The sequence below is a fragment of the Paroedura picta genome, chromosome 8, assembly GCF_049243985.1.
Source record: "Paroedura picta isolate Pp20150507F chromosome 8, Ppicta_v3.0, whole genome shotgun sequence".
Taxonomy (NCBI): Eukaryota; Metazoa; Chordata; class Lepidosauria; order Squamata; family Gekkonidae; genus Paroedura; species Paroedura picta.
This window is the reverse complement of record NC_135376.1, coordinates 4,849,792-4,877,465: the sequence shown is the minus strand read 5'-3', so window position 1 is coordinate 4,877,465 and position 27,674 is coordinate 4,849,792. Positions and strand designations below refer to the sequence as shown.

General features: G+C 42.2%; 1 protein-coding gene across 1 annotated transcript in view; it reads right to left on the bottom strand.

Annotated features, from left to right (window-relative positions):
* Positions 1 to 26,065, bottom strand: part of LOC143842760 (uncharacterized) — a 59,513-nt gene extending 33,448 nt beyond the window's left edge. The window contains exons 1-10 of the mRNA XM_077347915.1: positions 25,831 to 26,065; positions 20,773 to 20,935; positions 17,990 to 18,139; positions 16,140 to 16,300; positions 14,200 to 14,376; positions 13,439 to 13,580; positions 12,273 to 12,460; positions 10,393 to 10,534; positions 8,104 to 8,290; positions 3,367 to 3,610 (exon numbers count right to left, since the gene is read on the bottom strand). Of these exons, the coding sequence (XP_077204030.1) occupies positions 3,367 to 3,610; positions 8,104 to 8,290; positions 10,393 to 10,534; positions 12,273 to 12,460; positions 13,439 to 13,580; positions 14,200 to 14,376; positions 16,140 to 16,300; positions 17,990 to 18,139; positions 20,773 to 20,935; positions 25,831 to 26,001 (1,725 nt within the window). The 5' untranslated portion in view covers positions 26,002 to 26,065. The remainder of the gene's footprint in view (positions 1 to 3,366; positions 3,611 to 8,103; positions 8,291 to 10,392; positions 10,535 to 12,272; positions 12,461 to 13,438; positions 13,581 to 14,199; positions 14,377 to 16,139; positions 16,301 to 17,989; positions 18,140 to 20,772; positions 20,936 to 25,830) is intronic.
* Positions 26,066 to 27,674: the final 1,609 nt, after the last annotated feature.

The following is a 27,674-nucleotide window of genomic DNA, read 5'->3' as shown; positions in this document are numbered from 1 at the left end:
GCAAACTGTGCAAAACAGATCCTAGCAAGTTAGCTGCCTTTTGCTTAGCCTTTCCCAATTTTCTCAGAGCATTTGGGTTAACAATGGTGGAGCAATTCATTTCCCAAACTGTATGCCTCCCAGTAACTTACCCTCTTCATTTGCCACAGCTTTCAAGAAGGGGGTCACTGGCCGATCAATAAAATATTTTTCATGGTTGGCCAGCGCTTCTGTCACTGCTTCATATCCAGAAAGTACAACTACTCTTATGTTTCCTAACCAAAACATATAAATGTTTCCATATTCCTTTGCCAGCTGCCATTTACGTTGAAAGAGACAAAAGACAACATCACTTGATGGCTTGAATTTTAATTTTGGTCTGAATGACCGTAAATAAATATTGATTGATTGACAACATCACAAAAATTCAGCTAGTTTGTTTGAATGTAACACATGCAGTTCACTCTTTATCTCTTAGAATGATATAATTGGAAGGAACTTCCAAAGTCACCAAGTCCAACCCCGTGCAGAATGCAGGAAATTCACAATTACCTGCGCACCACAACTGGGCATGTGCAACCCTCTTCTCAGCTCCTGGTCATATGCAACTTTCATTTATCTCCATTTCCCTTCACTCAGATTCCTTCTTTTCTTTCTCTCCTTCCATTCCATTCCATCTTCTCAGCATCCTTCTATAGTCTTATCTTACCTGTTCACCCTTACTCATTTCACTTATCCCTCGTCTTCCTTCTCAAAGAGGATCCTGTGAAATAGGCTATCCTATGTCCATGTGATTGGCACAAGATCACCCAGAATGTTTCCAAGACAGAGTGGAGATTTGATCCTGGTTCTCCCAGATCCCATTCCAACACTAATTGCTACCTCACAATAAGGTAAAGGTATCCTCTGTGCAAGCACCGAGTCATGTCTGACCCTTTGGGTGATGCCCTCTAGCATTTTCATGGCAGACTCAATACGGGGTGGTTTGCCAGTGCCTTCCCCAGTCATTACCGTTTACCCCCCAGCAAGCTGGGTACTCATTTTACAGACCTCGGAAGGATGGAAGGCTGAGTCAACCTTGAGCCAGCTGCTGGGATTGAACTCCCAGCATCATGGGCAAAGCTTTCAGACAGCTGCCTTACCACTCTGCGCCACAAGACGCTCTTCTCACAATAAACCACTATGTTTATGCAGAGGAGCAAGTGTAGTGGAGACAAAGTTAAGTTTACTATGCATTTATGAAGATTTCATGTGTTTTGAGTTCATACCTGCATTTCAGTCACTCTCTCAGTGGAAATGATACATATATATACCCACCAGCTCCTTAAGCTCAATGAATGCCCCAGGAATTCCCCTGTCATCAGGGACAGGGATCTAGAGGACTGGTGGTAGGTCTCACTGAAGCTAGCAACCTGTCCACCTTAGTTTAAGAGGCCTGAAGTGATCAAAACTCCCCCCTGAAGGCACCCAAGGGGCCTCAAGCTCCTTTAATATATCAACAGTTCAGGGGAAATCATGCTGGAACCATTAGACCTTATTTGCAAAATGGCTCGCAAATGCCTCACAGTTCTTTACATTTTGAATGTCCTTCTTCCACGGCAGTAAGTAATTGAATTACACTGAATAGTTGTGTCGGTCATGAACTTGCAGAAGCAATTATTCCAAGCTATGGAATGAAATTCAACAAGAAATTACAAGATGGTCTAAACTGAAATTATCCTGATCGGCGCAAATGTCCGTTGTTAAAATAAACATATTATCCAAGTTTAAGTTCTTGTTTCAGGTTTCACCTTTGCAAATCAAAGACTCAGTCATACATAAATGGCAAAGTGTAATAAACAAATTTATCTGGGACAATAAAAGACCATAGATTGCCTTCAAAATTCTGCAAGAATAAAAGAAACGAGGAAGTCAAGGAATACCAAATTTAAAACTTTATTTGCATGTAGCTATATTGACGGCCATTTCAGAACGGATTTTGAATCCTACTGCAAGGGATTTAGCACTGGAGAAAATGGGATAGCGGGAAGTATTTTGTGGCCATCACCTGGACAAAAAACAAAGGTGACCATGAAAGCTTGGGTGAAGACATTGATGAATATATGGAATAAATATAAATCAAGAATCACAGGTAATTCATCACTTTTGAAATCCCCAACTTAGGCATACTTTTCCAGGACTTACTTGAAAAAACTGGGCTGCCTCAAGTACAAAGATTCTGGTTCTCTCAAAAGCTTATCATCATCATCATCATCATCAACATCAACATCATCATTTTATTTATATCCCACCTCCCCCCCAGTCTTAAATAAAGAAAGATTTAATATACAATGGCTGGAATAATATCAATTTGTTTCCAGATTTAAAACCAAATTTAAAACACATCTTGACCCTTTATCAGCCTTTCCAGAATTTGAGAATATGCTATTCCAGAATAAGCCATACTTCCAAGGGCAAATATATAAGCTATTATTGATACATGATCATATTTTTGAAATATGATAAAGCTGACCAGGTTGAGCATTTTATGGTTAAATGGATGCAAAATTTGCATCTAAATGTTCCACTAGATCAATGGGAAAAATTACGGTGCAATGTGTCTAAACTAATTAAAAGTCAGTCACTAAGAGAGAATTGGTATAAAATGTTTTATCCTTGGGATATTACTCCTAAGGTTATAAGCAAAATTGCAAAAGGATAATGATAAAATTGGCTCCTTTTTTCATATGTAGTGGAGCTATACTAAAACAGCCAAATTTTGGGCGAAATTGTGTATGGTATTACAGTTGAAGCTTAGTTTTAAGTTTCCTTTAAAACTGGAATACGTTGTTCAGTTTTTATCTTGAACAGTTGCAACGTGAAGCAGAGACTTTCTTTTTTTACACTATGACTGCGACTAGAATAACTTTGACAAAGGACTGGAAATGTGGATGTTACCATTGATATTGACTTGGTTAGACCAACTTGCAGATCTTGCAAAAATAGCAAAACTGACTAGTAAGATTAATCGAAGACCGACACAAGAATTCCAAGAACAATGGCATTATTATTCAGACTTTCTTCGTAAATAGAGTAAAGACCGGTGATTCATGATCTCTGGTCCTGTTGGGGAGATCTTTCTGTATCCATTCTTACCATTTATAAAAATAAAAATGCTTAAATAATTTAAAAAAGAGTCCCTCTGGATCCTTAAGTCTCCATGGGCATAAATCTGCCCTCTGTGCTAAGTGCATTAAGTGTACCCTGTGCAGTCCTTGATCCCTATGTGAGACTGCATCCATCATTATGAAAAAATGTCAAGCAACCTGTATAAAACTAGGAAGAAAATGATTAAAATATAGTTCTTACTTAATTCACTACATAGTTTAATTATATGGAATTGCATACCTTAATGAAAGTGTCTTCAGAAAGGACAAATCCTATTTTCCACAGGCTTCCACAGAAAGGAAGAGAACAAGATCCTGGAGGAGATGACTTGTGTGACCAGAGCTGTTTCAGATGGTTTAGAATCAGGAGACCCACCAGCAAGGCAATCAAAATTGCCTGTGTTCCCAGCATCGCCCTTACTTCTTTGCTTTTGTATCTTTCACCTGGATGAGCTGAATGTTGTTCTTCTTGTGGCTTTTCCTTCCTTCCAGGTTATCACTGCCTGCTTTATACCAGCAATCTTTTCAATACATCACCGATAAAGCCAAATATATAGGAAGACAGCTTGGGTCATTGCCAACTCATTTTGGACTGCAATCATCAGGCACATCCTACATTTCCACATGTTGAAATCTGATAGGATAGCTCAAATTATAGAGAAGTCATTTCAAGTAAAGTCTTACTAGTAACTTGAACTAATGTGAAAAGTAGTATTCTGTTTTTTTCCCCCTACTTACCAGTATATCTTAACAGACTATCCTGTACTATGTGCTTGTGCACTTTCACCTACATCCTTGAGGGGGGTGGGAATCAAAGGTCAGGTGATCACCAAGCATGCAAGATCTACAACTGAGGGAGATTAAAAGCCACACAAACCCTTTTGAACCAACTTCTAAGAGACAACCATGAGAATCAGCATTTGTTTCCAATTAAAAAGGTAAAGGTATCCCCTGTGCAAGCACCGGGTCATGTCTGACCCTTGGGGTGACGCCCTCTAGCGTTTTCATGGCAGACTCAATACGGGGTGGTTTGCCAGTGCCTTCCCCAGTCATTACCGTTTACCCCCCAGCAAGCTGGGTACTCATTTTACCGACCTCGGAAGGATGGAAGGCTGAGTCAACCTTGAGCCGGCTGCTGGGATTGAACTCCCAGCCTCATGGGCAAAGCTTTCAGATGGCTGCCTTACCACTCTGCACCACAAGAGGCTCTTTTGTTTCCAATTAAGAGAGCTTAATTGTCGTGACTCAGTGTTTTTCAGTCATGATTGATGTAAACTTTGATGTACTGGGATAGTCTCCAATTAGCCTGTCCTTGTGGTTGCCAGTACAACCTGCTTTGTAGTAGATTTTATTATGATACCAGATGCCCAAAACATTCCTATCCTCTCCTTGCCACTGACTTCCTCTCCTGTCCCTGACATACTCCAGACATTCCAACTCTCATCCTGGGTTCTTATCATATGTTATGGCTGTAATTTATTCGCCATTTGATGAGGGTTCCTGGGGGGGGGGGGTGTAGAGACATATGTTTTGTCTTGTAGTTGTAACTTTAGTTCTAACTATGCTTCTGATGAGTACAGTTGCTTATTCTAATAAATGAAAGATTTTCCTCAAGAAATGTTTGCTTTTATTTTTGACTTTCAAAGTTTCTCACATTTAGTTAGAAACCATTTTTGAGCCAAGTTATCCTACTCGTTCTATCACCAAGTTGATGGAGGATGGAGACTTGGACACCAGATCTACTGAGGGATCTGGAGGGCAAGGCAATGGGGAATAAACATGAGGTTCCCAAAACACAGCAAGGCTTAAATACCCCCTCAAAAGAGACTAAGGAAGGAGCATTTGTGACTCACTGCTAACTTCTTCACATCTGCTAAGAGCAAGAGACTAGGAGTACCTGTCATAAACCACCTGTTTTACTGCCTTGAATATTGTAGACTTTGATGTACTGCTTTAGTTTGAATAATTGACTTATCCTTGCGGTTGCCAGGACAACTTGCCTTATAGTAGATCTTATCACAGTATCAGGTGTCCTAACATTCCTTACCCTGTCCTAGTTCTGACCCCTCCTCTCTCTCTGTGTGCCCTTTGATCTGTACCATTCTTCACATGGCTCTTGATAGAGCCACACTTCTCTGTGGGTCTCTCATGTAGACACAAAGCTCTAATCTGATGGTTGTCCCAGGCTCCCGGGACATTTGCCTGGCCTCGTGTCTTGCCAGGTCAAAGTGGTAAATGGTTCTTTTATTAGGATTTGGAAGCGATAAGCACACTGGTGTAGAGGTAGCACAATAGAATCAGAGTCCAGTAGCACCTTTAAGACCAACAAAGATTTATTCAGGGCGTCAGCCTTCGAGTGCAAGCACTCTTCGTCTGACTAAGAACTCCTTACATGGGAATATATGTTGCTTGCCCCATCTGTTCCCATACCAGTGTGAAACATTCTTACAAGGTAATTGCCGGTAACTATCTTATCCCAAAGACAGGTAGATGAGTTGTGATTAATTTAGTATAATTAGCAGGCAATTGCAACACAGAATTTTACAGTTACATCAATCAACATCAAATCCAATCCCACCCTTTCATACTCACCTAATAAGCGGTCTCTAATTTCTAATCAGCCACTGGGAACCCGGTCAGCAGCAGAAATTGTCACCCCTGGCCAGGGAAGTTCGGCGTCTGGGCCTGACCTACACAGAGCTCCCAATATTCAGCTAACAGCTAGGATTTAAATTACAACTAAAAGCCCCAAACAGGGGGGGGGTGTCTCTTACTTCCCAATACATTATATTAGGAATATTTTTCATAAGGAGGCCCGTGATGTCTCCCAATTATAACGCGCCACCTGTTGTTAACGAGCTGAGATCATGTGAATCTTCACCCAGCTTCCTGTGCCCAGGTTCAAAAGGTTGAGATAAACATGTATACATATGAGCAATACTTGCAGCTTACAGCTGCGTTTTAGCAAGAAAACTAAAAGCAAGGCCTGCTTCTAGACCCATACAAAATGGAAGGAACAAAGCTATGTGATATGGGTAAGGACAAAGGCCCATCACTAACCCCTCACAACAATATCTTCCACGTGATTTTCCCATACACCTCGATGAATTTGCCTGGCCTCGATGAGGGTCAGGGACTTTTCGGCCCTGGCCCCAACCTGGTGGAATGAGCTGCCAGAAGAGCTAAGGGCCTTGGTGGAGCTGTCAATGTTCTGCAGGACCTGTAAGATGGAGCTCTTCCTCCAGGCATTTGATTGAGGCTGTTACGATCTGGAGGTCCCACCTATTGCTAAGCAGTATTTCTGGTGAGGTAGATCTTGGCCTGAGTGAGATCGGTGGGTGGAATGGGGAAGGGTGTTTTTTCCGTCTGTGGGATTGTTAACTTGTGGTTGTTAGGTGCGAAGTCGTGTCCGACCCATAGTGACTAGCGGTGATGACTAACGGTTTTAATTTGAAAGTGATTTTATTGGATTGTATATTCTGTTTTATCTTGTAAGCTGCCTCGAGCTGAGCTTGTCGGGAATGGCGGGATAGAAATTAGATTATAAATAAATAAATAAATAAATAATACTTTCACATACCTGACACCAGATTATCTGGTCACTCTTTAGATTAGGTTCCTCTCTCTGCTTTTGACTGCAACCTTAATATGAACAGAATCTACTTGATGTAAGGTTTACTTTGGCAATATACTTCTTGAGAGATTTGTTTTACTGCACACAGTGCCATCCTTCTATGACTAGGCTCTGCTATAGTAACCAAATCATAGAATTATAGACATATCCAACCCCCTGCACTATGCAGGACACTCACAATCCTATCACTCATCCACTGTAACCTGCCACCCCCCTTAAGCTTTCACAGAATCAGCCTCTCCATCAGATGGCTCTCCAGCCTCTGTTTAAAAATCTCCAAAGATGGAGAACCCACCACCTCCCGAGGAAGCCTGTTCCACTGAGAAACCGCTCTAACTGTCAGGAATGTCTTCCTGATGGTGATATGGAATTTCTTTTGAATTAATTTCATCCCCTTGGTTCTGGTCCATCCCTCCGGGGCAAGAGAGAACAACTTTGCTCCATCCTCTATGTGGCACCCTTTTAAATACTTGAAGATTGTTATCAAATCCCCTCTCAGTTGTCTCCTCTCCAGGCTAAACAGACCAAGCTCCCCCAAGCTTTCTTCATACGTCTTGGTCTCCAAACCCTTCACCATCTTTGTTGTCCTCCTCTGGACATGCTCCAGTTTGTCAACATCCCTCTTCAACTGGGGTCCCCAAAACTGAACACAGTACTCCAAGTGAAGCCGAACCAGAGCAGAGTAAAGCGGTACCATCACATCCCATGATCTGGACACGATACTCCGTTTGATACAGCCCAAAATCCCATTTGCCTTTTTAGCCACTGAGTCACACTGTTGACTCATGTTCAATGTATGGTCTACTAAGACGCCTAGATCCTTTTCGCACATGCTACTGCCAAGACAAGTCTCCCCCATCCTATATTGGTGTGTTTGATTTTTCCTATCTAAATGCAGAACATTACACTTGTCCCTATTGAACATTTTATTCAGTTTAGCCCACTTCTCGAGCCTATCAAGATCATCCTGGATTCTGATTCTGTCTTTGGTTGTGTTTGCTACTCCTCCCAGTTTAGTATCGTCTGCAAATTTAATAAGTATCCCCTCTAATCCCTCATCCAAATCATTTATAAATATGTTGAATAACACAGGCCCCAGGACAGATCCCTGGGGAACTCCACTTGTCACTCTTCTCCAAGAGGAACGTTTGTCATAGTTTGTTTAAGAATCAGGAACATCAGAGATCTGCCTGAATTCCATCTTGAGGAGGCCTCCATCAAGCTCTGACAGTGAAATCAATTGCAGGATGAATTGAACATGTGGGAGCAGGTTGAGGATGAAGCAAAAAGAATGAATGAGAAATTGGTGGTAACAAATGAGCCACACCAATCAGTATAGTCTATCATTCACTGAAGCGGGGAACAGCACAGAGTTTATATGGTTGAGGAACCAATGATAGGCCAACTACGGGTTCCGTGCTGAGCTTCTTGACTCCTTCTGGCAGTTGGAAGGTGAACGCCTGCAGCAGGGTGGTGAAGAAGATGAAAATTTCAATTCTCGCCAGCTGCTCTCCCAAACAGACACGGGCTCCTGCAAAAGAAACAAGGGAAGGAAACAAGTGTGAAATATAATTCCAGGTATCATCTAGAATGTAATTCCTTAGGTGAACATCTAGCTTGGACTTTGGTAAGGTAGTATGAGTTGATGGATCAAGACCCCCCTCTGCCCCTTAAAGTAGCACATCACTAATTCATGCTGCTATGATCATTCCCTCCATGCCAGATTGCATTGCCAATCTGCTTACTTCCTATTTTTCTGGCTCCCCAAAAACAAAAGGCAAACAAAGCAGTACAAAAGGAGAACCACACTTAATTTTGTCACTTTAACGGTAATCAAATGATTGTCTCTGGGAGAGGTTTCACCATTATATCTACTTTTCTGACAGTTTACATGACTACCCTGTTACAAAGCTCATGTTCTAGATGACGCAGGTAAGGTCTCATTCAGATATCTATACATGCCTAAAAAGGCCCAAGCATCTAGTTAGCTTTCCTTTATGAGATCATTTCATTCCTGCCCCGAGATATTCCTCAGTAGTGCTTTATATTAATTCTGGATATGATGATGAAGAAGATGATAATAATAAAGATAAGAAAGTTTATGATAATTATAATAATTATAATATTTTTATCCTTCCAAAATTGCTCAAGACAGGTTACAACATTGTAATGCTATATGAGAATCTCTTGTTATTGATCTTGTTATGGACTATTTCATTCGAAACATCGACTAAATCTGTAAAAACATTATGCCACGCATCATGATTACGTAAGTAATTAAAAGAGAGCATTTGCACAAGTCCATAAAAGTTTCTTCCCCTCAAATAAGCAGGTCACAGGCAAGGCACCCCTTCTGATAAGAAGCTCCTGACCAATTCATATTTATTTACAGACATTATAAATGTGGCCAGGTTTAAGTACTTAGGGGGCATTTTTCCCCACTTCAGGATCTAGGAAAGCCCATCATGACTATGTGGCAGACATAGCACAAAACTCTGCCCTCTACATCAATAAGTTTCAGTGAACAAAGGATGGCCATTATATTCCAGCAGGACTTGAGCTCTTTCAGGCCAAATACTTGGCTCAACTGTTATCTGGATTGTGTTTGGGGTCCCTCTCCTTTCATTTTGCCCCTCTGGAATGAGTATAATCTACATTTTTGAAAGCTGCTCTCCACCTATTCATCTGTGTAGCAAATTCAGCTTTATGCCTGTCATGATAAACCATATTAATAAATAACTAAATCTAGACTGCAGGATCAAATGACTTTAGAGGTGAAAACAAGTTTTAAAATAGAGAAGAAAATTAGGTATTTAGGAATAGTAATTTCTGGCAAAAGTAATACATTGTTTGATAATAATTATAGGGAAACTTGGTGTGATATAAAACGAGATTTGGATAAATTGAGGAATTTACTACTATCAAAATGAATATTTTACTCAGGATGTTATTTTCATTTCAGGCAATCCCTATAATATCCATTTAGAGATTGGCAAAAGGAACTATCAAATTTTATTTGGAAGGGAAGGAAACCAAGGATAAATATTTAAAAACTGTTTGACTGTAAAGAAAGCGGGGGATTGAATTTGCCAAATTTAGATTTGTATTATTATGCTGCAAGTTTTATCTGGATCAAGGACTGATTTAACATTAAGAAATAATTATATTTTGAAGTTAGAAGGCCATGACTTAAAATTTGGTTGACATGCATATCTAACCTAAGTTTATTGAGTGGTACGGTGGCACCAAATTTGCAGCATTGCTGCTGGAGCCTCTCCTTGAAAGAAACCCATATTTCAAAAAGATTGGACCTGTAGGTCCAATCATATGGACACCCAAATAAGTATCCCCGTCTTCTATTGCTTCCAATGGGGGAAAATAAAGAGGCTGCAGTATCAGCCCAGAAGAATGTCCCAAAGAGTCTCTGCAGTGAAAGTGAAGGGGGCATTGTTTCAAGGCCAGCTCAGCAGCAGGACCAGTACAATGCAGTGCATTATAAAATCTGTCACACTATTATGTATTTGAAATAAGATTTTGCTTAGGAGTGATTACGAAGAACAATCTGCAAGTGGAACAAATAACTGCACAAACAGGACAAATCAATCATACATGAATTCTGAATTCTGTCTTTACCTGCACCAAATGGAAGAAATGCTTCTCTTTCCATAAAACTTCCATCCTTGTTCAAAAAACGACTAGGGTTGAACTCCTGAGGATTCTCCCATTGCTTAGGATCCAGAAGAACAGAGCGGAGATCTGTAATAACAATGGTGTCCTAAGGAGATGAAAGTGTTGGCTCAGAATGCATACAGGCAGGCAGTCATTATCTCAATTCTGTTTCCTAGTATTTCCAGCTTGTGGCTGGCATCTGGGGAGCGATTAAATGAGGCATAACATAATTTCTAGATTAAACCTGTAAATGGTCATGCTGCTCTAGGATTCAGTGGAAACCTGATGGTAAAACCATCAAGTTTTCACCAAATGCTAGTGTTGTGTGATTATCATTTCCATGTTCATAATGACATAATTATGGATCTTTCATTAATTTCTAAGCATGAATCCATCAACTCACCCTTGACTAAACAAAACTTCATACTTTGTTTTACTTCTGGGTTTCATTCTTGCGTCTGGTAGGCAACTTTGCTTCAGTGCAGAAACCAAAAGGGCTCAGAGTGTGGAGAACTTTGCAAATGGCTGTCACTCCTTTATATTGCAACGTTTATCCTGGAAGCAGCTTTTAAAGAAACACATGCTAAATGTGTAAACCCTTTGGGTACTCGTCGTCTTCCGATCATCAGATGTATTTTTGAATACATTTGAAAGCAACTACCAAAAATTGATTGGCAGAGACGTTTACCGCACAGAGGACAGTGCACCGGGCTGCAGCCTGCTCCCACATGGGGAAGACTTTTGGCAGCTGCACCTCGTCCACTATGGAAATTTGAAAGCAACTACTAGAAATTGATCAGCAGAGGTGTGGCCAGCTAAATTGGGGTTGTACAAAATATGGGCATGAACTTGCTGACAGAAAAAGTTCATGATAATTTGGGGGCAAATAAGGGTTTGTGAACTCTAGAGCTGACACAAATTTCCACTAATTGGAAGGCAGTTTGTGGCAGTTCAGGGCAGAAAACAAAGGCTGAATTGGCTTCAGTCCATTTAAATTCCTGCTTTCTGTTCCTCTACTTCCAGTGAAGAATAACTGAGTGGTGGAGAGCAGAAAGCAGTGGGCATGAAATAATATGAACAGGTTCAGTTTGTGAACCTACTTCCCAGTTCGTATTAGTTTGTGATTCGTTCATGATTTGGTTAAAATCCACAAACTGAAACAAAAATGTGGTTCATGTCCATACCTGATTAACACAATAATCTCTGCATTATTTGATATCATTTCTGGAACAGGGGACAAGTTTGTAGCCTTCAAAAATTGTTCCCAAGGAAAGCTGTGTTAATCTGAAGCAACAGAATGAAGTTTGAGTCTTGGTTACTGCAGCTTTAGAGACAAGGACTAGGAGCGATGTGTTCAAATTATGGGAAAGGAGGTTCCACTTGAATATTAGAAAGCACTTTCTGAAGAGGAGGACTGTTTGTAGATGGAATATGCCTCCATGGAGGGTGGTGGAGTCTCCTTCGTTGGAGGTTTTTAGGGGGAGATTGGATGAGCACCTCTCAGGAGTGTGTGGCTTTAAAGTTCCTGAGATGGTGGGGGGCTGGACTGGATGGCTCTTTGGGGTCTCTTCCAGCTCTGTATGAGACCAGCAGCACCTTTAAGACCAACAGAGTTTTATTCATCTTGTAAGCTTTTGTGTTCGCACACACTCCATTGTGTCTGAGGAAGTGTGAGTGCAAACAAAAAATTACACATTGAATAACACTTTGATGGTCTCAAAGGTGCCATTGGACTCAAAACGTGTTGCAGAGAAAGTTGTTAAAGATGTATCTCTTACAATTTGCTACCTCTTGTAAATTTTGCTCTTAGGATCCATAAGTGCAACCATAAGAATTTCCTGTACCTTTGGAATGAGATAACCAAGTATGTTCACATCATTTGTACATTGTCTGGGGATGCTAAAGTATAAGATATACTGGGAACGCATGATCTCATGAATCACAGCATTGGTGTAGGGCAGTTTCTTCAAATCTTGATAGCTGAATGATCGAGAGGAACCCAAAACATCTTCAATTTCCTTATGGACTTTCCCTGGGGAAATATTTTTAAATGCCTTTTTAGTCTGGAGACTGTATTTTAAAGTTGGCAACCTCTAGATGCAGTCTAGCAATGTCCCAGAATTAAAACTGACCTCCCAACTACAGAGATCTATTCCTTCGAAGAAAATTGTTACTTTGGAGGGTAGATGCTATGACAGTACACTCTACTGCAGGGGTAGTCAACCTGTGGTCCTCCAGATGTTCATGGACTATAATTCCCATGAGCCCCTGCCAGCGTTTGCTGGCAGGGGCTCATGAGAATTGTAGTCCATGAACATCTGGAGGACCACAGGTTGACTACCCCTGCTCTACTGAGTTCTCTCCCTTCCTCAGACCCTGACCTCCACAAACTCTATCCCCAAATCTCCAGGAACTTCCCTACCCAAAGTTCGCAAGCCTTTTCCTTTAAAACAGTAATGATTCTTTGAAACCAATTGCATATTCAGTTTACATCAAGCTTTAAGCTTGGGTCATCTGGGTAATGCAGCAGCATACGTTAAATATGAAAATGGACAAACTAACCAATACATAAATTGGATTGTACTGGTCATTGCCTACTCAATATGAAATTATAAAAGAAAATTCGAGTCAGGAAGGATTCCTTAATTCAGCATAGCCTTTAACTTTTTTATGATTGAGAAGCCCCTGAAACATTCTTCAGACTTTGAGAAACCACCAAAGTGTTACGATCATGCAGAATATGGTTGGGAAACTTAACTGTGTACATGCCCACATTGGTCCCCTCCCCTTCCCACCCTCTCCCAGGCCAGCATAGGCCATTTTAGGGGGGGGGGGTCAATATGACCATCTATGGTCATAGCACCTGATAACTGTTTAACAAATTTAAAAATATATAAAACATTAATTAACTCCCATCCATTCAGGAAATCTTTCCAAAGCTATCAAGAAACCCCAGGATTTCACAAACCCTAGTTGAGAAAGCCTGATTCATCACACAAATGTCTCTTACCTTGAATGTCTGGGTGATTTGCCATGAGGAGCAATGCCCATCGCAATGTCAAGGTGGTTGTTTCTGTTCCTGCACCGAAGAGGTCAAAAATACACTGAATCAGATTCTCCTCATTGTAAGTAGACTTGGGGTCTTTCTTGCTCTGAAGGTGAAAATAAAAAAGTGAGAATGAATTTTCAACAAATCCCCAACATGTTGACTCAGCAGCCACGAGAATAAGTCTCTACAAAATGTAGTCAGACCAGTTGCAACATCACCTAAACTGATTATGCATGGCAGCGGCTGTGCCAGGCCACTGCTGGTTTCTAGCAGAGGGGTAGTATGCCCCTCCATTTCCGAGAATGCATGGGGGAAGGAATACCCCAGCTGTACTGCCCTATCTGGCCACACAGTCAGAAGAGCTGGGCCAGGATTTAAGGAAGTTGTTTGGTAGTTTCTGCTGAGCTGTACAGTTCAATCCAGGTAGTCCAGCAGCTGTCAGTCTGATTTTGCAGAGGCCCTGGGAGACTGCAGTTGGTGGGTGTTTGTGTGTGTATGTGGTTCTTTCAGTCTTCTGAGCCCAGAGCTCATACAGCAAACTAGCTATACGAGTTTCAAAGAATACATTCACGTTTACCTTCATAGAATCATAGAGTTGGAAGGGGCCATACAGGCCATCTAGTCCAACCCCCTGCTCAACGCAGGATCAGCCCAAAGCATCCTAAAGCAATATTCATCATAGACATTCTCATAGAGATTTCACATGCAAGGCAGATACTTACTTGCCTCATCTGACTTAAGTAGAAATCCATGAAATCTTGTGGCTCATGGAAAGCCTGATGCTCCTTATGCTTTTTAAACTCGTTCCTTGCAAAGGCATGTATAAAATCACTGGAGGCAAGAGCTTTCTGTTGAGGCCCTGGGAGATGTTTCATGAGCCACGGGAAAATTTCAAACAACTGCAGGAAAGATGAATATCAAAAGCAGTCAGTACCATGAGATGGCTTAGCAACACAACTGATGCACACTCATGCTGAGGCAGTAACCAAAAATTATTGGGTATGACTGGATCTATAGGATCCATGTGAGGGGCTGAGGCAGATCAAGAAATGTGCATAGAACATAGTCCTCCCTCTAGTTTAAAGGCTCCCCGAGTTTCAAGCAAATTGGGTCCAATTGTGTGAGTCCAATTCTGAAATCCTCTTATTTGCAGAGGAGTAAAGGACCTCACTGCACTATGATAAGAAAGAAGAACTGGCCAGAACCTCAGTTCTGCCATTATTCCGTAGGGAAGGAATACGGGGTTGAAGATGCTGCTTTTCGAAGAAATGACAAAGAAATCATAGAAACAGAGTTGGAAGGGGCCATACAGATCACGTAATCTAACTCCCTGTTCAATGCCAGATCAGCCTAAAGCATCCATGATAAGAATCTGTAATGCTACTGCTCACCATCTTCTTAGGCAGCCTTTTCCACTGCTGAACTACTATGTGTTTACATGTAGTTTAAACCCATTACTGTGGGTTCTATCCTCTGCTGCCAACAGGAACTGTTCCCTGCCCTCCTCCAAGATACCAACTTTCAAATACTTAAATAGAGCAATCATGTCCCCTCTCAACTTCCTCTTCTCCAGGCTGAACTTTCCCAAGTCCTCCAGACTTTCCGCACAGGGCTTGGTCCCCAGGCACCGGATCATCCTCAATGCTCTCGTCTGAACCCTCTCAATTTTTTCCACATCCTTTTTGAAGTAGGCCTCCAGAACTGCACACAGTATTCCAGATGTTATCTGACCAACAGGAGTATGACATCTTGCGATTTTAATATGATGCCTCTCTTGATACAGCCGAAGACTGCATTTGCCTTCTTTCCCACCATCTCACACTGTCTGCTCATACATAGCTTACAGTCCACACATATCCCAAGTGATTTCATTGTTGAAATACAACTGTGAAATTTATAACAACAGCGTTTCTCTGTGGATGTTATTTTCAGCCTCGACCATAAGCCTGGTGGAATAGTTCCATCTTGCAGGCCATGGCCGAAAAAGCTCTGCTTCTGGTAGTACCTCTGAAATTTTGGTCTAAATGACTGGAAAATAAAGATTGACTACCCCACCTCCCTCAGGCCAGGGACCCTGAGCAGATGCTGATGCAAAGATTTTAGTGCTCTTGGAAGATTATAAGGGAACTTATGAAATTCTGTATGACAGCCTATTTATTTGTTTATTTGTGGATTTATATACCGCCTCTCTCAATTTGTCTCGGGGCAGTTTACAATAAGACAATAAAAGCACAATAAAAGCCCCTAAAAATACCACTTAATACATTAGCAAGATGGCAATCGATAAAGATTCCAATCCCTCCCCCCCTGCATTCAGCACATGGGTCAAATACGTTCTCTCACTGAGAGCAAGGGTCCTGATTGAATGAAGTTCTGTATGAAAATTACACTACCAAATGTCTGTTTCCGTGAAAGTCATCCCTCCTATGAAAACCAAGCGTTTTGATGTTAAAGAATTACACATAGATGACAGACTTCTAAGGTCTTCTTTTATTAATCACAGACTGGGTTCCCCCAATGTATTAATTTTGATTTGTTCAAGTTAACCAAATTTGCTACTTGAAGACCATCAAGGTACATAATGGCAAACCCCCTCCAACTTGTCTAACCAAAACCCAAACCCTTGTCTAACCGAACAGGAAAATCAAAGAAAAGGACTTGCAGTATGAATGAAGGTTGCTGAAAATTTTAAAATGTTGTCAACAGCTTCCACCAGCTTGAGGAATTCTTTATCGTCGACAGAAAACCGATGTCCAAAAGCAGTTGCGCAAATCACATTGGAGACGGAAATAGTGATGGGCATTGCTGGGTCGAATGGCTGCCCTGAAAACGAAGTTGGATGCAAAAATTTTAGTAATCCATTCTCTCCTGTGAATACTCAAGAGTGAACTTCATAGTGGAGTTTGGGAAGGGAGAGTGACGCCTTTGCTCTCTTAGATATGGTTTGATATTAGAAAATGTTTCAAAATGGGATCAAGGCATTTCCCAAACAACATTTTCTGATATCTCCCCACATCCAATCTCAGCAGTTTCAACAAAGGGCAATTCTGAGAGGATCTCCAGGGCCTGTCTCTTCCCCAAGACCCCAGGAAATCATGACCGGCGTGCTCAAAGACATTTTTTGCATTGCCCGGAGGGCAGCATAGAAACGTAATAAACAAACAGATAAATAATTTGTGTTTAATTTACTTACATTATTTCAGAAAGGGCAGAAAATTATCCCTCAAATGTAAGAGGACACCATTTCAGAAATCAATTCTGGATTATTTGGTAGATTCAGACATTCTCATCTTCTGAAAAGTTCTACTTTGCGCTAAATTTAAGGGGGGGTGAGGGGGTGGTTTATAGAATCATAGATCTGGAAGGTGCCATAGAGGCCATCTAGTCCAACCCCTCTGCTCAAAGCAGGATGAGACTAAAGCATCCACAAAATGTTTGTGTCCAGCTACTGTTTAGACTGCCAGTGAGGGAGAGCTCACAACCTCCTTAGGCAGCTGTTTTCACCGCTAAAATACAACTGTGAAATTCCCCCTCCCCCGATATCTAGTCAGTAATGCCTCTCTCTCCAAATCTTTCTTCCTTCCTGCTGCTTATATTTCTTGCTGCCATGCTCTTTTTGGGATCTCTTTCCTGTTCATTTCCACTGTCAAATTTTATACCCTCTAGAGTGTGTGTGTGTGTGTGTATATATATACATACACATACATACATACATACATACATGTGTGTATATATATGTGTGTGTGTGTGTATACACACACATATATATACACATACACATACACATACACATATATATAGTTCACCCCCGATGCCCAATGATTTATTTATTTATTATATTTATATACTGCCCTTCCTGAAGGCTCAGGGTGGTTCACATAAAACAGAAACTGTACAGAAAACTCAGTTTAACTATTATTATTATTATTATTATTATTATTATTATTATTATTATTATTATTAGGACTTATAGCCCGCCGATCCCGCACGTCTTGTGGCGGGTCACATACAGTAAAAACACATAAAGAACCCCCCTAATACAGTTAAATCCTTGTAAAACTAACAGCCCAATCTAACCCAACCCAATCCAAGTGGCGGCGGGGAGGGGCCCTGGGTGGGTGTGCACAAAGCTCTACTTCCCAACCATATTCTGTATGATCGTGCCACTTCTGGAGTTCCTCAAAGCCTGAAGAATGTTTCAGGGGTTTTTCAAGGGTACAAAAGAGGAGACAGGCTCCCTATAGGGTCTTCAAGGCAAGAGGGTCTTCAAGGCAAGAGATGTGGTTTGCCATTTCTTGCATCTGTATCATGACTGGGGTATTTCCTGGAGGTCTCCCTTCTAAATGCTAGCCAAGAGTGACCCGGCTTAATCTGATGAGATGGGCTAGGCTGGGCTATCTAGGTCAGGACAGGATCTAGAGTACAGGTAAATTAATCCAAACTTCAGTGAGAAATTTTTAAAACAGCGCCTACAGTAACTATTGGACTGTTCAGTTTCCCGATATCACATACCTTTTGCGTGTGCAAAAATCTCAGCAAGCTGAAGGGCTTCCTCTTCTATTTGTTGCTGCATGCCTTTCTTCCCCAGGCCCAGCTTCCGCATGGTAACTAGCCCAAATTTCCTCTGTTGCTTCCAGTTGTGACCATTTGAAAATATAATGCCTAACATCATGAGGAATAGACGAGAAATTCTAAAATCAATTCTAAAAGATTCTGCCTTTGGGTGCAATAGCATCAGGGTGTAGTTGAGTTAGAATCCAACAATCCATTCCTCTCTCTGAAATTCTTTTCCAAATAGTCCCTCTGCTATCCACTAGCACACTGTTAATGAGAAAAGAAAGACCAAGTACGTGAACAAAGTGAGCAAATTGTGCCTTGACTGTGGAGAGAGCTTAGTATCCATCGCTAAAGTGATAAGGTTGCCATTCTCCACTCTAACATGGTGTGAAGTTTGCATTACTTCACAGCAGGAATGGAACTTGGCACACGCCTCACCCAGCTCCCCTCATTTGACATCCAAAATTACTACTACTTTCAGAGATGAGATTCCAGCTATTCGGGTCTTGCCAGCTACTAGAGCCCTGTGCCAACTCTCAATACCATCTCTGGCCTCCTTCTCCTCAGCTGTCAGAGCGCTTCAAATGGCTGACAGAGCTGAATCGGCAGCTATCCCTGAAACTACTGCATATTACTTCTTTTCCCTTCTTTTCCCTTGAGTTCAATGTTTTTTCAGCAGGACTCTCCTCAGCGTTAACAAGGAGAAGGCGGAAGGAACACAATCTCCCCTTCTTCCTCCCTGATGGCTGGGCAGGCTGATGGCACTCACTGGCTCAGGAAGAGGGCAGTATTAGAAAGGACAGAATTTAGGTTGGCCAGTCTCATGGCTGGAGCTTGCAGATCTATTCCTGAAACTGAACTGACCCAGGTGGGTTGGAAGAAACAACACAGGAGAGAGCTTCTGGAAACATGAACGTGATCTGGGATTTTTCAGGGCATTTCCACACATTTTTCAGTGTCCATGTGGTCTGCAAGCTGCATCATTCTGAAGACCCATAACCGTACAGCACTGTGGGACCCCTGGAACTGAGAACCCATAGTACGTACTACATGTGCTACTAGGACAAACTGCTTCTGGGTCAAACCCAGCTGCAGATGAAGGCAGATGAAGGCTCCCCTGTGGGGGAGCTATCACCTTTTTAAACTGGGCAGCAGGAGAAGGCAGCAAAGAGCTGCACCTGCAGTGAGCAACAGGATCCCCACAGGTATAGGAATCCCCAACGGGTTGCCCTTGCCTGCTGCCCAGGTAAACTGGGGAGCAGGAAAAGGCACGGCAGAGCTGTGCATTCAGGAATCGATTGGCTCACTGCTGGCACAACAATCTTGGATGAGCTTTCCTCTCCTGCTGCCCAGTAGAGCTTGCGTAGCAGGAAAAGGCAGTGTAAAACTGCACCAGCAGGAAGCTTTCATTCCCACCAACCCAGCTGATTTTGGGCTAGTTTCTTCTGCAAGAAAATACCTGCCACACCCAGTCACAGGTATATAATACAAGGCCAAGGCTGATGGTGCAAAACCACATAAAATGTGGATGAGGAGAACCAGCTCAAGGCCATACTCCTCACACCAAGAAAGGGTAGGAAATTGGCCAGGACAAAGAAGAGTCTCAAAGTGGCTTCCAATCGCTTTCCCTTTCCTCTCCCCACAATAGACACTCTGTGAGGTGGGTGAGGCAGAGAGAGCCCAGATATTACTGCTCAGTCAGACCAGCTCTATCGGGGCTGTGACTGACCCAAAGTCACCCAGCCAGCTGCATGGGGGGGGGGGGAGCGGGGAATCAAACCCGGCTTGCCAGATTAGAAGTTGGTGCTCCTAACCGCTACACCAAGCTGGCTCTTAGATGGTCAAATGGTCTACTGTGTTAAAGGAAGCTGACAGATCAAACAGGATCTGTAGCACCATCCCACCTGCATCAAGATGTAACCAGAACAACCAAAGCTGTCTGAATCCCGTAGCCTAGCGATCCCCAACCTGTGGGCTACGGACCACATGTGGTCCTTCGACTAATTGGAGGTGGGCCCTGAAGGACGCCTTCTCCCCCCCCCCCCGGCCCTTTACAACACACTTCGGGTGTCATTGTCTCCCATCACTCCCAGATGGAAATATCTCATTGCAGAGAAACAAGCTCAGGGTTCCCATTGATTTGTCATTGTCATGAATTAAAATTTCCATGAAAATAAAATGTTCCTGATGTTCATTGTTGTGGCGTGTCTGTATCTTATTTTGAAGGGATGTTTAAACATTACCATAGCGATCAGAGAGCGTCATGGCAGTGGTTGAGAGTAGAGGAGTAAACTACCCCCCCCCACCGGGCCTCAGTAAAAGGCGTTGAGTGGTCCCTGGTGATAAAAAGGTTGGGGACCACTGCCGTAGCCCATCCAGAAGCCGGATTGGAAGGGAACAAGGGCAGATGTCGCACCCAGGAAATCCTGGAGTTGTTTAGCCACTGCTTGCACAATCATCTTTCTCATAAATGGTTTCCCTCTCCATCTGTGGGAAGATCTAACCAGCTATGCAAGCGATTTATAGCGCACCAAATAAACCCACAACCAACCAAACCCACAATAGTCTGAGCCAAGCAATGGGTTTCCAACTTGCCCCCACTAAATCGCCAGCTAGCTATGATTTGCAAGAGCTGTATTATCAGCAGAGACAGTTCAACCCAGTATGGTGCGACCTCTTAATTGTAGGGATGATGGGGCAAGACATTTCCCAAATGTTTACACTTCTCAGCAACTTACCCCGTTCGTTTGCCACGGCTTTCAGGAAAGGGGTCACCGGACGATCAACAAAGTCTTCTGAATGGTTGACCAGCCCTTCTGTCACTGCTTCATATCCGGATAGTACAACTACCTTTATAGGTCCCATCCACAGCATGTAAATGTTTCCATATTGTTTTGCCAGCTGCCATTTACAGTCAAAGAGACAAGAGAAAACTTCACATAAATTGAGTTAGTTTGGATATAACATGTGCAGTTCACTCTTCTTTCTCTCTTCATTTCTCTGATGTCTGGGTGGCAGGCATTCCTTTTGGGAGTATGATTATTTTTCCGCCATGTTGGGGTAATAACAACAACAACAACATGAAGTTCTCTTCTCTGCACTTTTCCTTCTCTCCATTGCCTTCCTTTCTCTTTTTCTCCTTCATCAAATGTTGATTCATGTACTTATTGAACATATCAAAGCTAAATTGCTCATCCTTATACTTTAAACCAGTGGTCCCCAACCTTTTTATCACCGGGGACCACTCACCGGGGGCCACTCAACGCCTTTTACTGAGGCCCGGTGGGGGGGGGGGTAGTTTACTCCTCTACTCTCAACCACTGCCCTAATGCTCTCTGATCGCTATGGTAATTTTTAAACATGAACATAAGGAACATTTTATTTTCATGGAAATTTTAACTCATAGGATCATAGAATCATAGAGTTGGAAGGGGCCATACAGGCCATCTAGTCCAACCCCCTGCTCAACGCAGGATTAGCCCTAAGCATCCTAAAGCATCCAAGAAAAGTGTGTATCCAACCTTTGCTTGAAGACTGCCAGTGAGGGGGAGCTCACCACCTCCTTAGGCAGCCTATTCCACTGCTGAACTACTCTGACTGTGAAAAAATTTTTCCTGATATCTAGCCTATATCGTTGTACTTGAAGTTTAAACCCATTACTGCGTGTCCTCTCCTCTGCAGCCAATGGGAACAGGATCCTTCCCTCCTCCAAGTGACAACCTTTCAAATACTTAAAGAGGGCTATCATGTCCCCTCTCAACCTCCTTTTCTCCAGGCTGAACATTCCCAAGTCCCTCAACCTATCTTCATAGGGCTTGGTCCCTTGGCCCCAGATCATCTTCGTCGCTCTCCTCTGTACCCTTTCAATTTTATCGACGTCCTTCTTGGTGAGGCCTCCAGAACTGCACACAGTACTCCAAGTGTGGTCTGACCAGTGCCGTATATAATGGGACTATGAAATCTTGTGATTTTGATGTGATGCCTCTGTTGATACAGCCCAAAATGGCATATGCCTTTTTTACCGCTGCATCACTCTGCCTGCTCATGTTTAGTTTACAATCCACAAGTACCCCAAGGTCTCGTTCACACACAGTGTTACCTAGAAGCGTATCCCCCATCCAGTAGGCATGCTTTTCATTTTTCTGACCCAGATGCAGAACTTTACACTTATCTTTATTATATTGCATCTTATTCTCATTTGCCCATTTTTCCATTGTGTTCAGATCTCGTTGAACTCTGTCTCTCTCTTCCGGAGTATTTGCCAGTCCTCCCAATTTGGTGTCATCTGCAAACTTGATGAGTAGTCCCTCCACCCCCTCATCTAGATCATTAATAAATATGTTAAAAAGCACCGGGCCAAGCACCGAGCCCTGAGGCACCCCGCTACTCACCTCTCTCCAGTCTGATGAAACACCATTGACAACAACTCTTTGAGTGCGGTTCTCTAACCAATTCCCTATCCACCTGACTATCTGAATATCCAGATTGCAGTCCTTCAATTTATCCATCAGAACTCATGACAATGACAAATCAATGGAAACCCTGAGCTTTTTTCTCTGCAACAAGATAGTTCCATCTGGGAGTGATGGGAGACAATGTCACCCAAAGTGTGTTGTAAAGGGCCGGGGGGGAGGGGGAAGGCATCCTTCGGGGCCCACCTCCAATTAGTCAAAGGACCACATGTGGTCTGCAGCCCACAGGTTGGGGATCGCTACTTTACACCACCCGAATTAGCAGAATCTGAATTGCAATTTGGTAATTCAGCTATTTGGATGCTCGATTATAGCCAATATCACTAAATGTGAAATGATAGGAAAAAGCATCCTTAACTTTGTCTCCACTATACCTACTCCTTTGCATAAACATAATGATCTAATGTGATGTATCAGTTACAGCAGCCTTTTTCGAACTTTGGTCATAAAATTACACTGATATATTTTCAGGCTTTGTGATACCAGGAAGTGATGTCAGCTGCCCATTACTACCTGCCATGTCCCATGGAAGTGGGTGGAACCTCAGGCAGCAAGATTTAAATGGCCCTTCCTCTTCCCACCCCTCCATGCCCATCATTGGCCACTTTGGGAGGTGTGGTTCAATCTGCACCAATAAGGGTAGATTATTATTTAATTAAAACCCTTTTTCTTTTACAGGGTTCAAGGGCTCTCCTGAGCTGCCATTCTGGGGGAAAAAAGCCATGCTATGGTACAATTGAGGGCCTTCATATTGCCATATGGTACCTTGGCACCATGATTGGGAAAACCCCAGCTGCTGCCTCGGGGGCTGCCCTGCCACTCTGCCGCCGGCTCACCTTTGGTGCTCTCCAGCGGCCGCCATGGCTGGGGCTCCCCCTCGGCATGGCACTGTGCAGCTGCTTTTGGCAGCGCCCCCCAGTGGGTGGCGGGAAGTCAGGGGCGCCGGCGGCAAAGCAAGCGGAGCAGGGGCTCAGGTGGTGGTGGCAACGTCCCTCGTCCCCACCCACCGGGCCTCAGTAAAATTGGCAAGTGCTGACCGGTCCCCAATGATAAAAAGGTTGGGGACCACTGCATTAATTTGTTTATATATATTTCTTGACTCTGTATTATGTAATATTTATATAGTTCTTCCATAGATATTTATATATTTACTGCTCATGTTTGGGTAAATACCACTGCACTACTACATTCTCACAGAGCATTCCTTTTTCTCGTTTGCATTGAAACCAAACAGAGACAGGCACCAAATCCAAACCAGCATGTGCAAAAGAGCAGATAGCTTTGGTGGAAAGAGTAAATCTAAATTAAACAAATAAAGATAATGCAGAGATGAGTAATAACATGCATGCTTTTTAAAACCCTTGTTAGTTTTTTATTACCCGTGTTTACATCTGCTAGGCTGGTGCGAGATGGATGTGGTTGGTGACTTCCTATTGGAGACTACATGCTTTTTTGAAAGCCAACCTTAAAGACTGCTTCAGAAATGCTAGAGGGAGATAAGAGGGAGGTTAATGTGTGTGGTTGCTGGGTGGAAACCACTGGCATCCTAATGCTTGTGTATGAGGGCTACATTGGATGTTTACTCTGAAGGGACTGTTTTGCAGCTGAAATGAATGCAGCATCAAAATAATTTACATGAACGCTTATGGGGATTTTTAAAAGTCACGCAAGTGTTATTATATTTATCCACCAGTCAAGCTCAGACATCATATTATCAGTCTATTTCCTGACGAATGGACTGAGTTGAGATATTCCACATTGAAGATTGCCAGGCAGGGCACTAAATCACACATGGCAATTCTGTTTCAGTGCTCAACAAACTTCCCCAGTACAGCAGTCGCCTCATCCGGGGAACATGTTGGAGTCTGGTTTTTGAAAGATAACCGTAAGATACTTTTAAGTAACAAAATTGTCTGCTGAATACTTCTGGGCATTGCATGATTTCTGACGTTCATATGTCACGATTTCTGAAGTTTTCACTGTTTTGGTATTTGACCACCTCTGACTCATTTTGCACTATTTTGCACACTTGCAGTATTCTTCTCTAGCTATTTATTTACTAAATGTAGCAGGGATTTTTCCCATCCTTCTGTTGAGGGTTGTCCTGACCTGGATGGCTCAGGCTAGCTCAATATCTTCAGATCTCAGAAGCTAAGCAAGATTAGGCCGGGTTAGTATTTGGATGGAAGACCACCAAGAAATTTCAGGGTCACGATGCAGAAAGTGACAATGGTCCAACTACCTCTGTTAGACTGTTTCCACACTAGCAGTACTGTTTGTAATTGCATTTTTAATGGGCTGAGTTTTCTGCCCATTTTGGCACTAAAATCTGCCTTTCCAGGCGCAGATCTGAATGCCTCTCCAACTTACCATGTGGTTCGTAAATTCCCGGTTACAGCAATTTCATCGGTCAAGGTAGAATTTAATTCAGGGCTGCCCAATGGAGAAATGCATGCATTTGGGGTTTTAACCCCATGTCCCCATTTAGAGTTGTTTGTGCATGCCCCGTCCTCATTGGATCCTCCCCCCCTTCCTTCCAAAACATCAACCTTTTAAAGTATTGATGGTGCTCCATCTTCAAACAAAACCATACTAAATCCCAATTTATGCCAGATGTTCCTTTTCTCCTGTACATGACTATTGATTTCCATTAAGCTAAGAATGGGCTTTATCTCCTATCTAGTTTTTCTTTTTTCCTGATTGGAAGGATATCAGAGGACTTGATTAGTGGACTAGCATTTTGCTTTCAATGTGCTATGATTTCAGGAAGGTTTAAAAAAAAACATTTTCTTTGCTACTCCAGTCCTATAGCAGGACTAAATATGTCTTTCAAAGGCAGCTAGTACCGTGAAAGGTCATTAAGATAAACAGAGATACCTATTACCTATTCTTTCTTGCCCCGGAGGAACAGACCAGAACCAACAGGATCAAATTAATTCAACAGAAATTTCATCTAAACATCTGGAAGAAGTTCCTGACAGAGCGGTTTCTCAGTGAAACCGCTTTCTCGGGAGGTGGTGGGTTCTCCATCTCTGGAGATTTTTAAACAGAGGTTAGATAGCCATCTGACGGAGAGGCTGATTCTGTGAAGGTTCGAGGGGGTGGCAGTTTACAGTGGATGAGTGATAAGGTTGTGAGTGTCCTGCATAGTGCAGGGGGTTGGACTAGATGACCCAGAAGACCCCTTCCAACTCTATGATTCTAGGATTCATATTTGAGTCTGTATCCATCTCTAATGTCAAGCAACCTGTGTTACACTAGTAAGAAAATGATCAAAATAGTTCTCACTTTTTCTAACACATAGCTTAATATGGAATTACATACCTGAATGAAAATATCCTTAGAAGATGTAAATCCTAATTTCCATATACTTCCAATAAATGGAAGCCGAAGTGGTCCAGGAGGGTAGGACCTGGTTAGCCAAAGTTGTTTCAGAAGGTATAGAATCAGGAGACACACCAGCAAGGTAATCAAAATTGCTTGTATTCCCAACATTGTCCTTGTTTCTTTTTCTTTGTCTTGGGTGGTGTTCTTCTCGTGGCTTTTCCTTCCTTCCAGATTGTTGCTACTGGCCTCTGTGTTATATTGGCTTCCTTTTATATGCATCAGGGATATAGCTAAATATACAGGAAGTCAGCTGGGATCATAGCCAACTCATTTTGGATTGTAGTCATCAAGCATATGTTATGGTTGCATGTGTTTAATTCTCATACAGTTCCTGATTATTTCTACTCTGGTTAATCAATTCATCATAGAAAAGGGAGGTTAACATAAAAACTCTAGGAGTCCTTGCAACCTGAATTTCATTTGGATGTTGATTTTGGTTAACCGTTGGTCAGTAGTCATGTTCAAGAATGGTCTATTATACCACAACATTGAGGAAATCAAAGAGCTATGAACTGCTATCTAGAGAAATTTTTCCCTAGAAGCAACCTGGAAATGGAACCCCCTAAGTGGCTAATCCTAGCACCAAAAAAGAGGGACAAACTTCTGAGTTTACTATGTGATCCAATTCTGAGTGGAAGCTTTGGGGAGACACAAAACCACAGCAAGCGAGTCCAGAACTTCTGGCTGGGAGTTGGGAAGGACACAAATCAGTTCTCAAATTCTGAAAATAAGTTTATTTTCTGACCAGCTGTTGTTAACTCCATGTTGAAGGAGACATTTTTAATGCTGGATATTTCAGGGATTCCAGTTGGTATAAAATCTGTCCTCTCGAGTTGAGGTAAGACCCCAAAGAATTTCAGTAAATTCAGTTCCTGTACAAGTAAACTATCCCTTTCATTCAGTTGCATAAATTCAGCAGCTATGTCTATGTTATCATTTTATTTGCTATCAGAATATTCCAAATATTATCACAGGAGTCTTTGTATTCTGTATTTTGCTGTTGACCAAAACATAGAGTCATAGAATAATAGTTGGAAGAGACCTCATGGGTCATCTAGTCCAACCCCCTGCACTATGCAGGACACTCACATCCCAATCGCTCATCTACTGTAACCTGCCACCCCTTTGCCTTCACAGAATCAGCCTCTCCATCAGATGGCTATCTAGCCTCTGTTTAAAAATTTTCAAAGATGGAGAACCCACCACCTCCCGAGGAGGCCTCTTCCACTGAGAAACCGCTCTGTCAGGAACTTCTTCTGGATGTTTAGATGGAATTTCTTTTGAATTAATTTCAAATCTACAATTAATTTTAATTTATTCTGGGATTTATGTTCCACCTATCATTATGAACTCAGGATGGATTGTGTAGTACAAAGACAGTAGCCAAGAAGTGTTATTTAATTTTTGACTACTTGTTAGTTTATCATTCTGTTCTGGAATGGGAATACAGTTGAAGTACTAAAAATATTTGAGATCATGCCCCCGTGTATCTCAAGGTTGATGTCCAGACCATCAATTAAAAAAGAAAACAAGCTTTTCAAAATAAGAGGTTTTTATTTAACACAAATAGAAAATGAATTTAAAGGGTAATCCATTTTTTAAAAGCTACGTCAGCTTTACCAAATGGAGGGAGAAAAAAAGCATTAAGGGAATAGTTAACAACTTTCCCTATCAAACTACTATAGAGGAAAAGGCTAAGAAAAAAAAGGAGACCAAAAACCTATGAGGCTTTTCCTGAAGATGACAAGACAGGTCCAGGACAGAATAATAAAGAGAAAGAA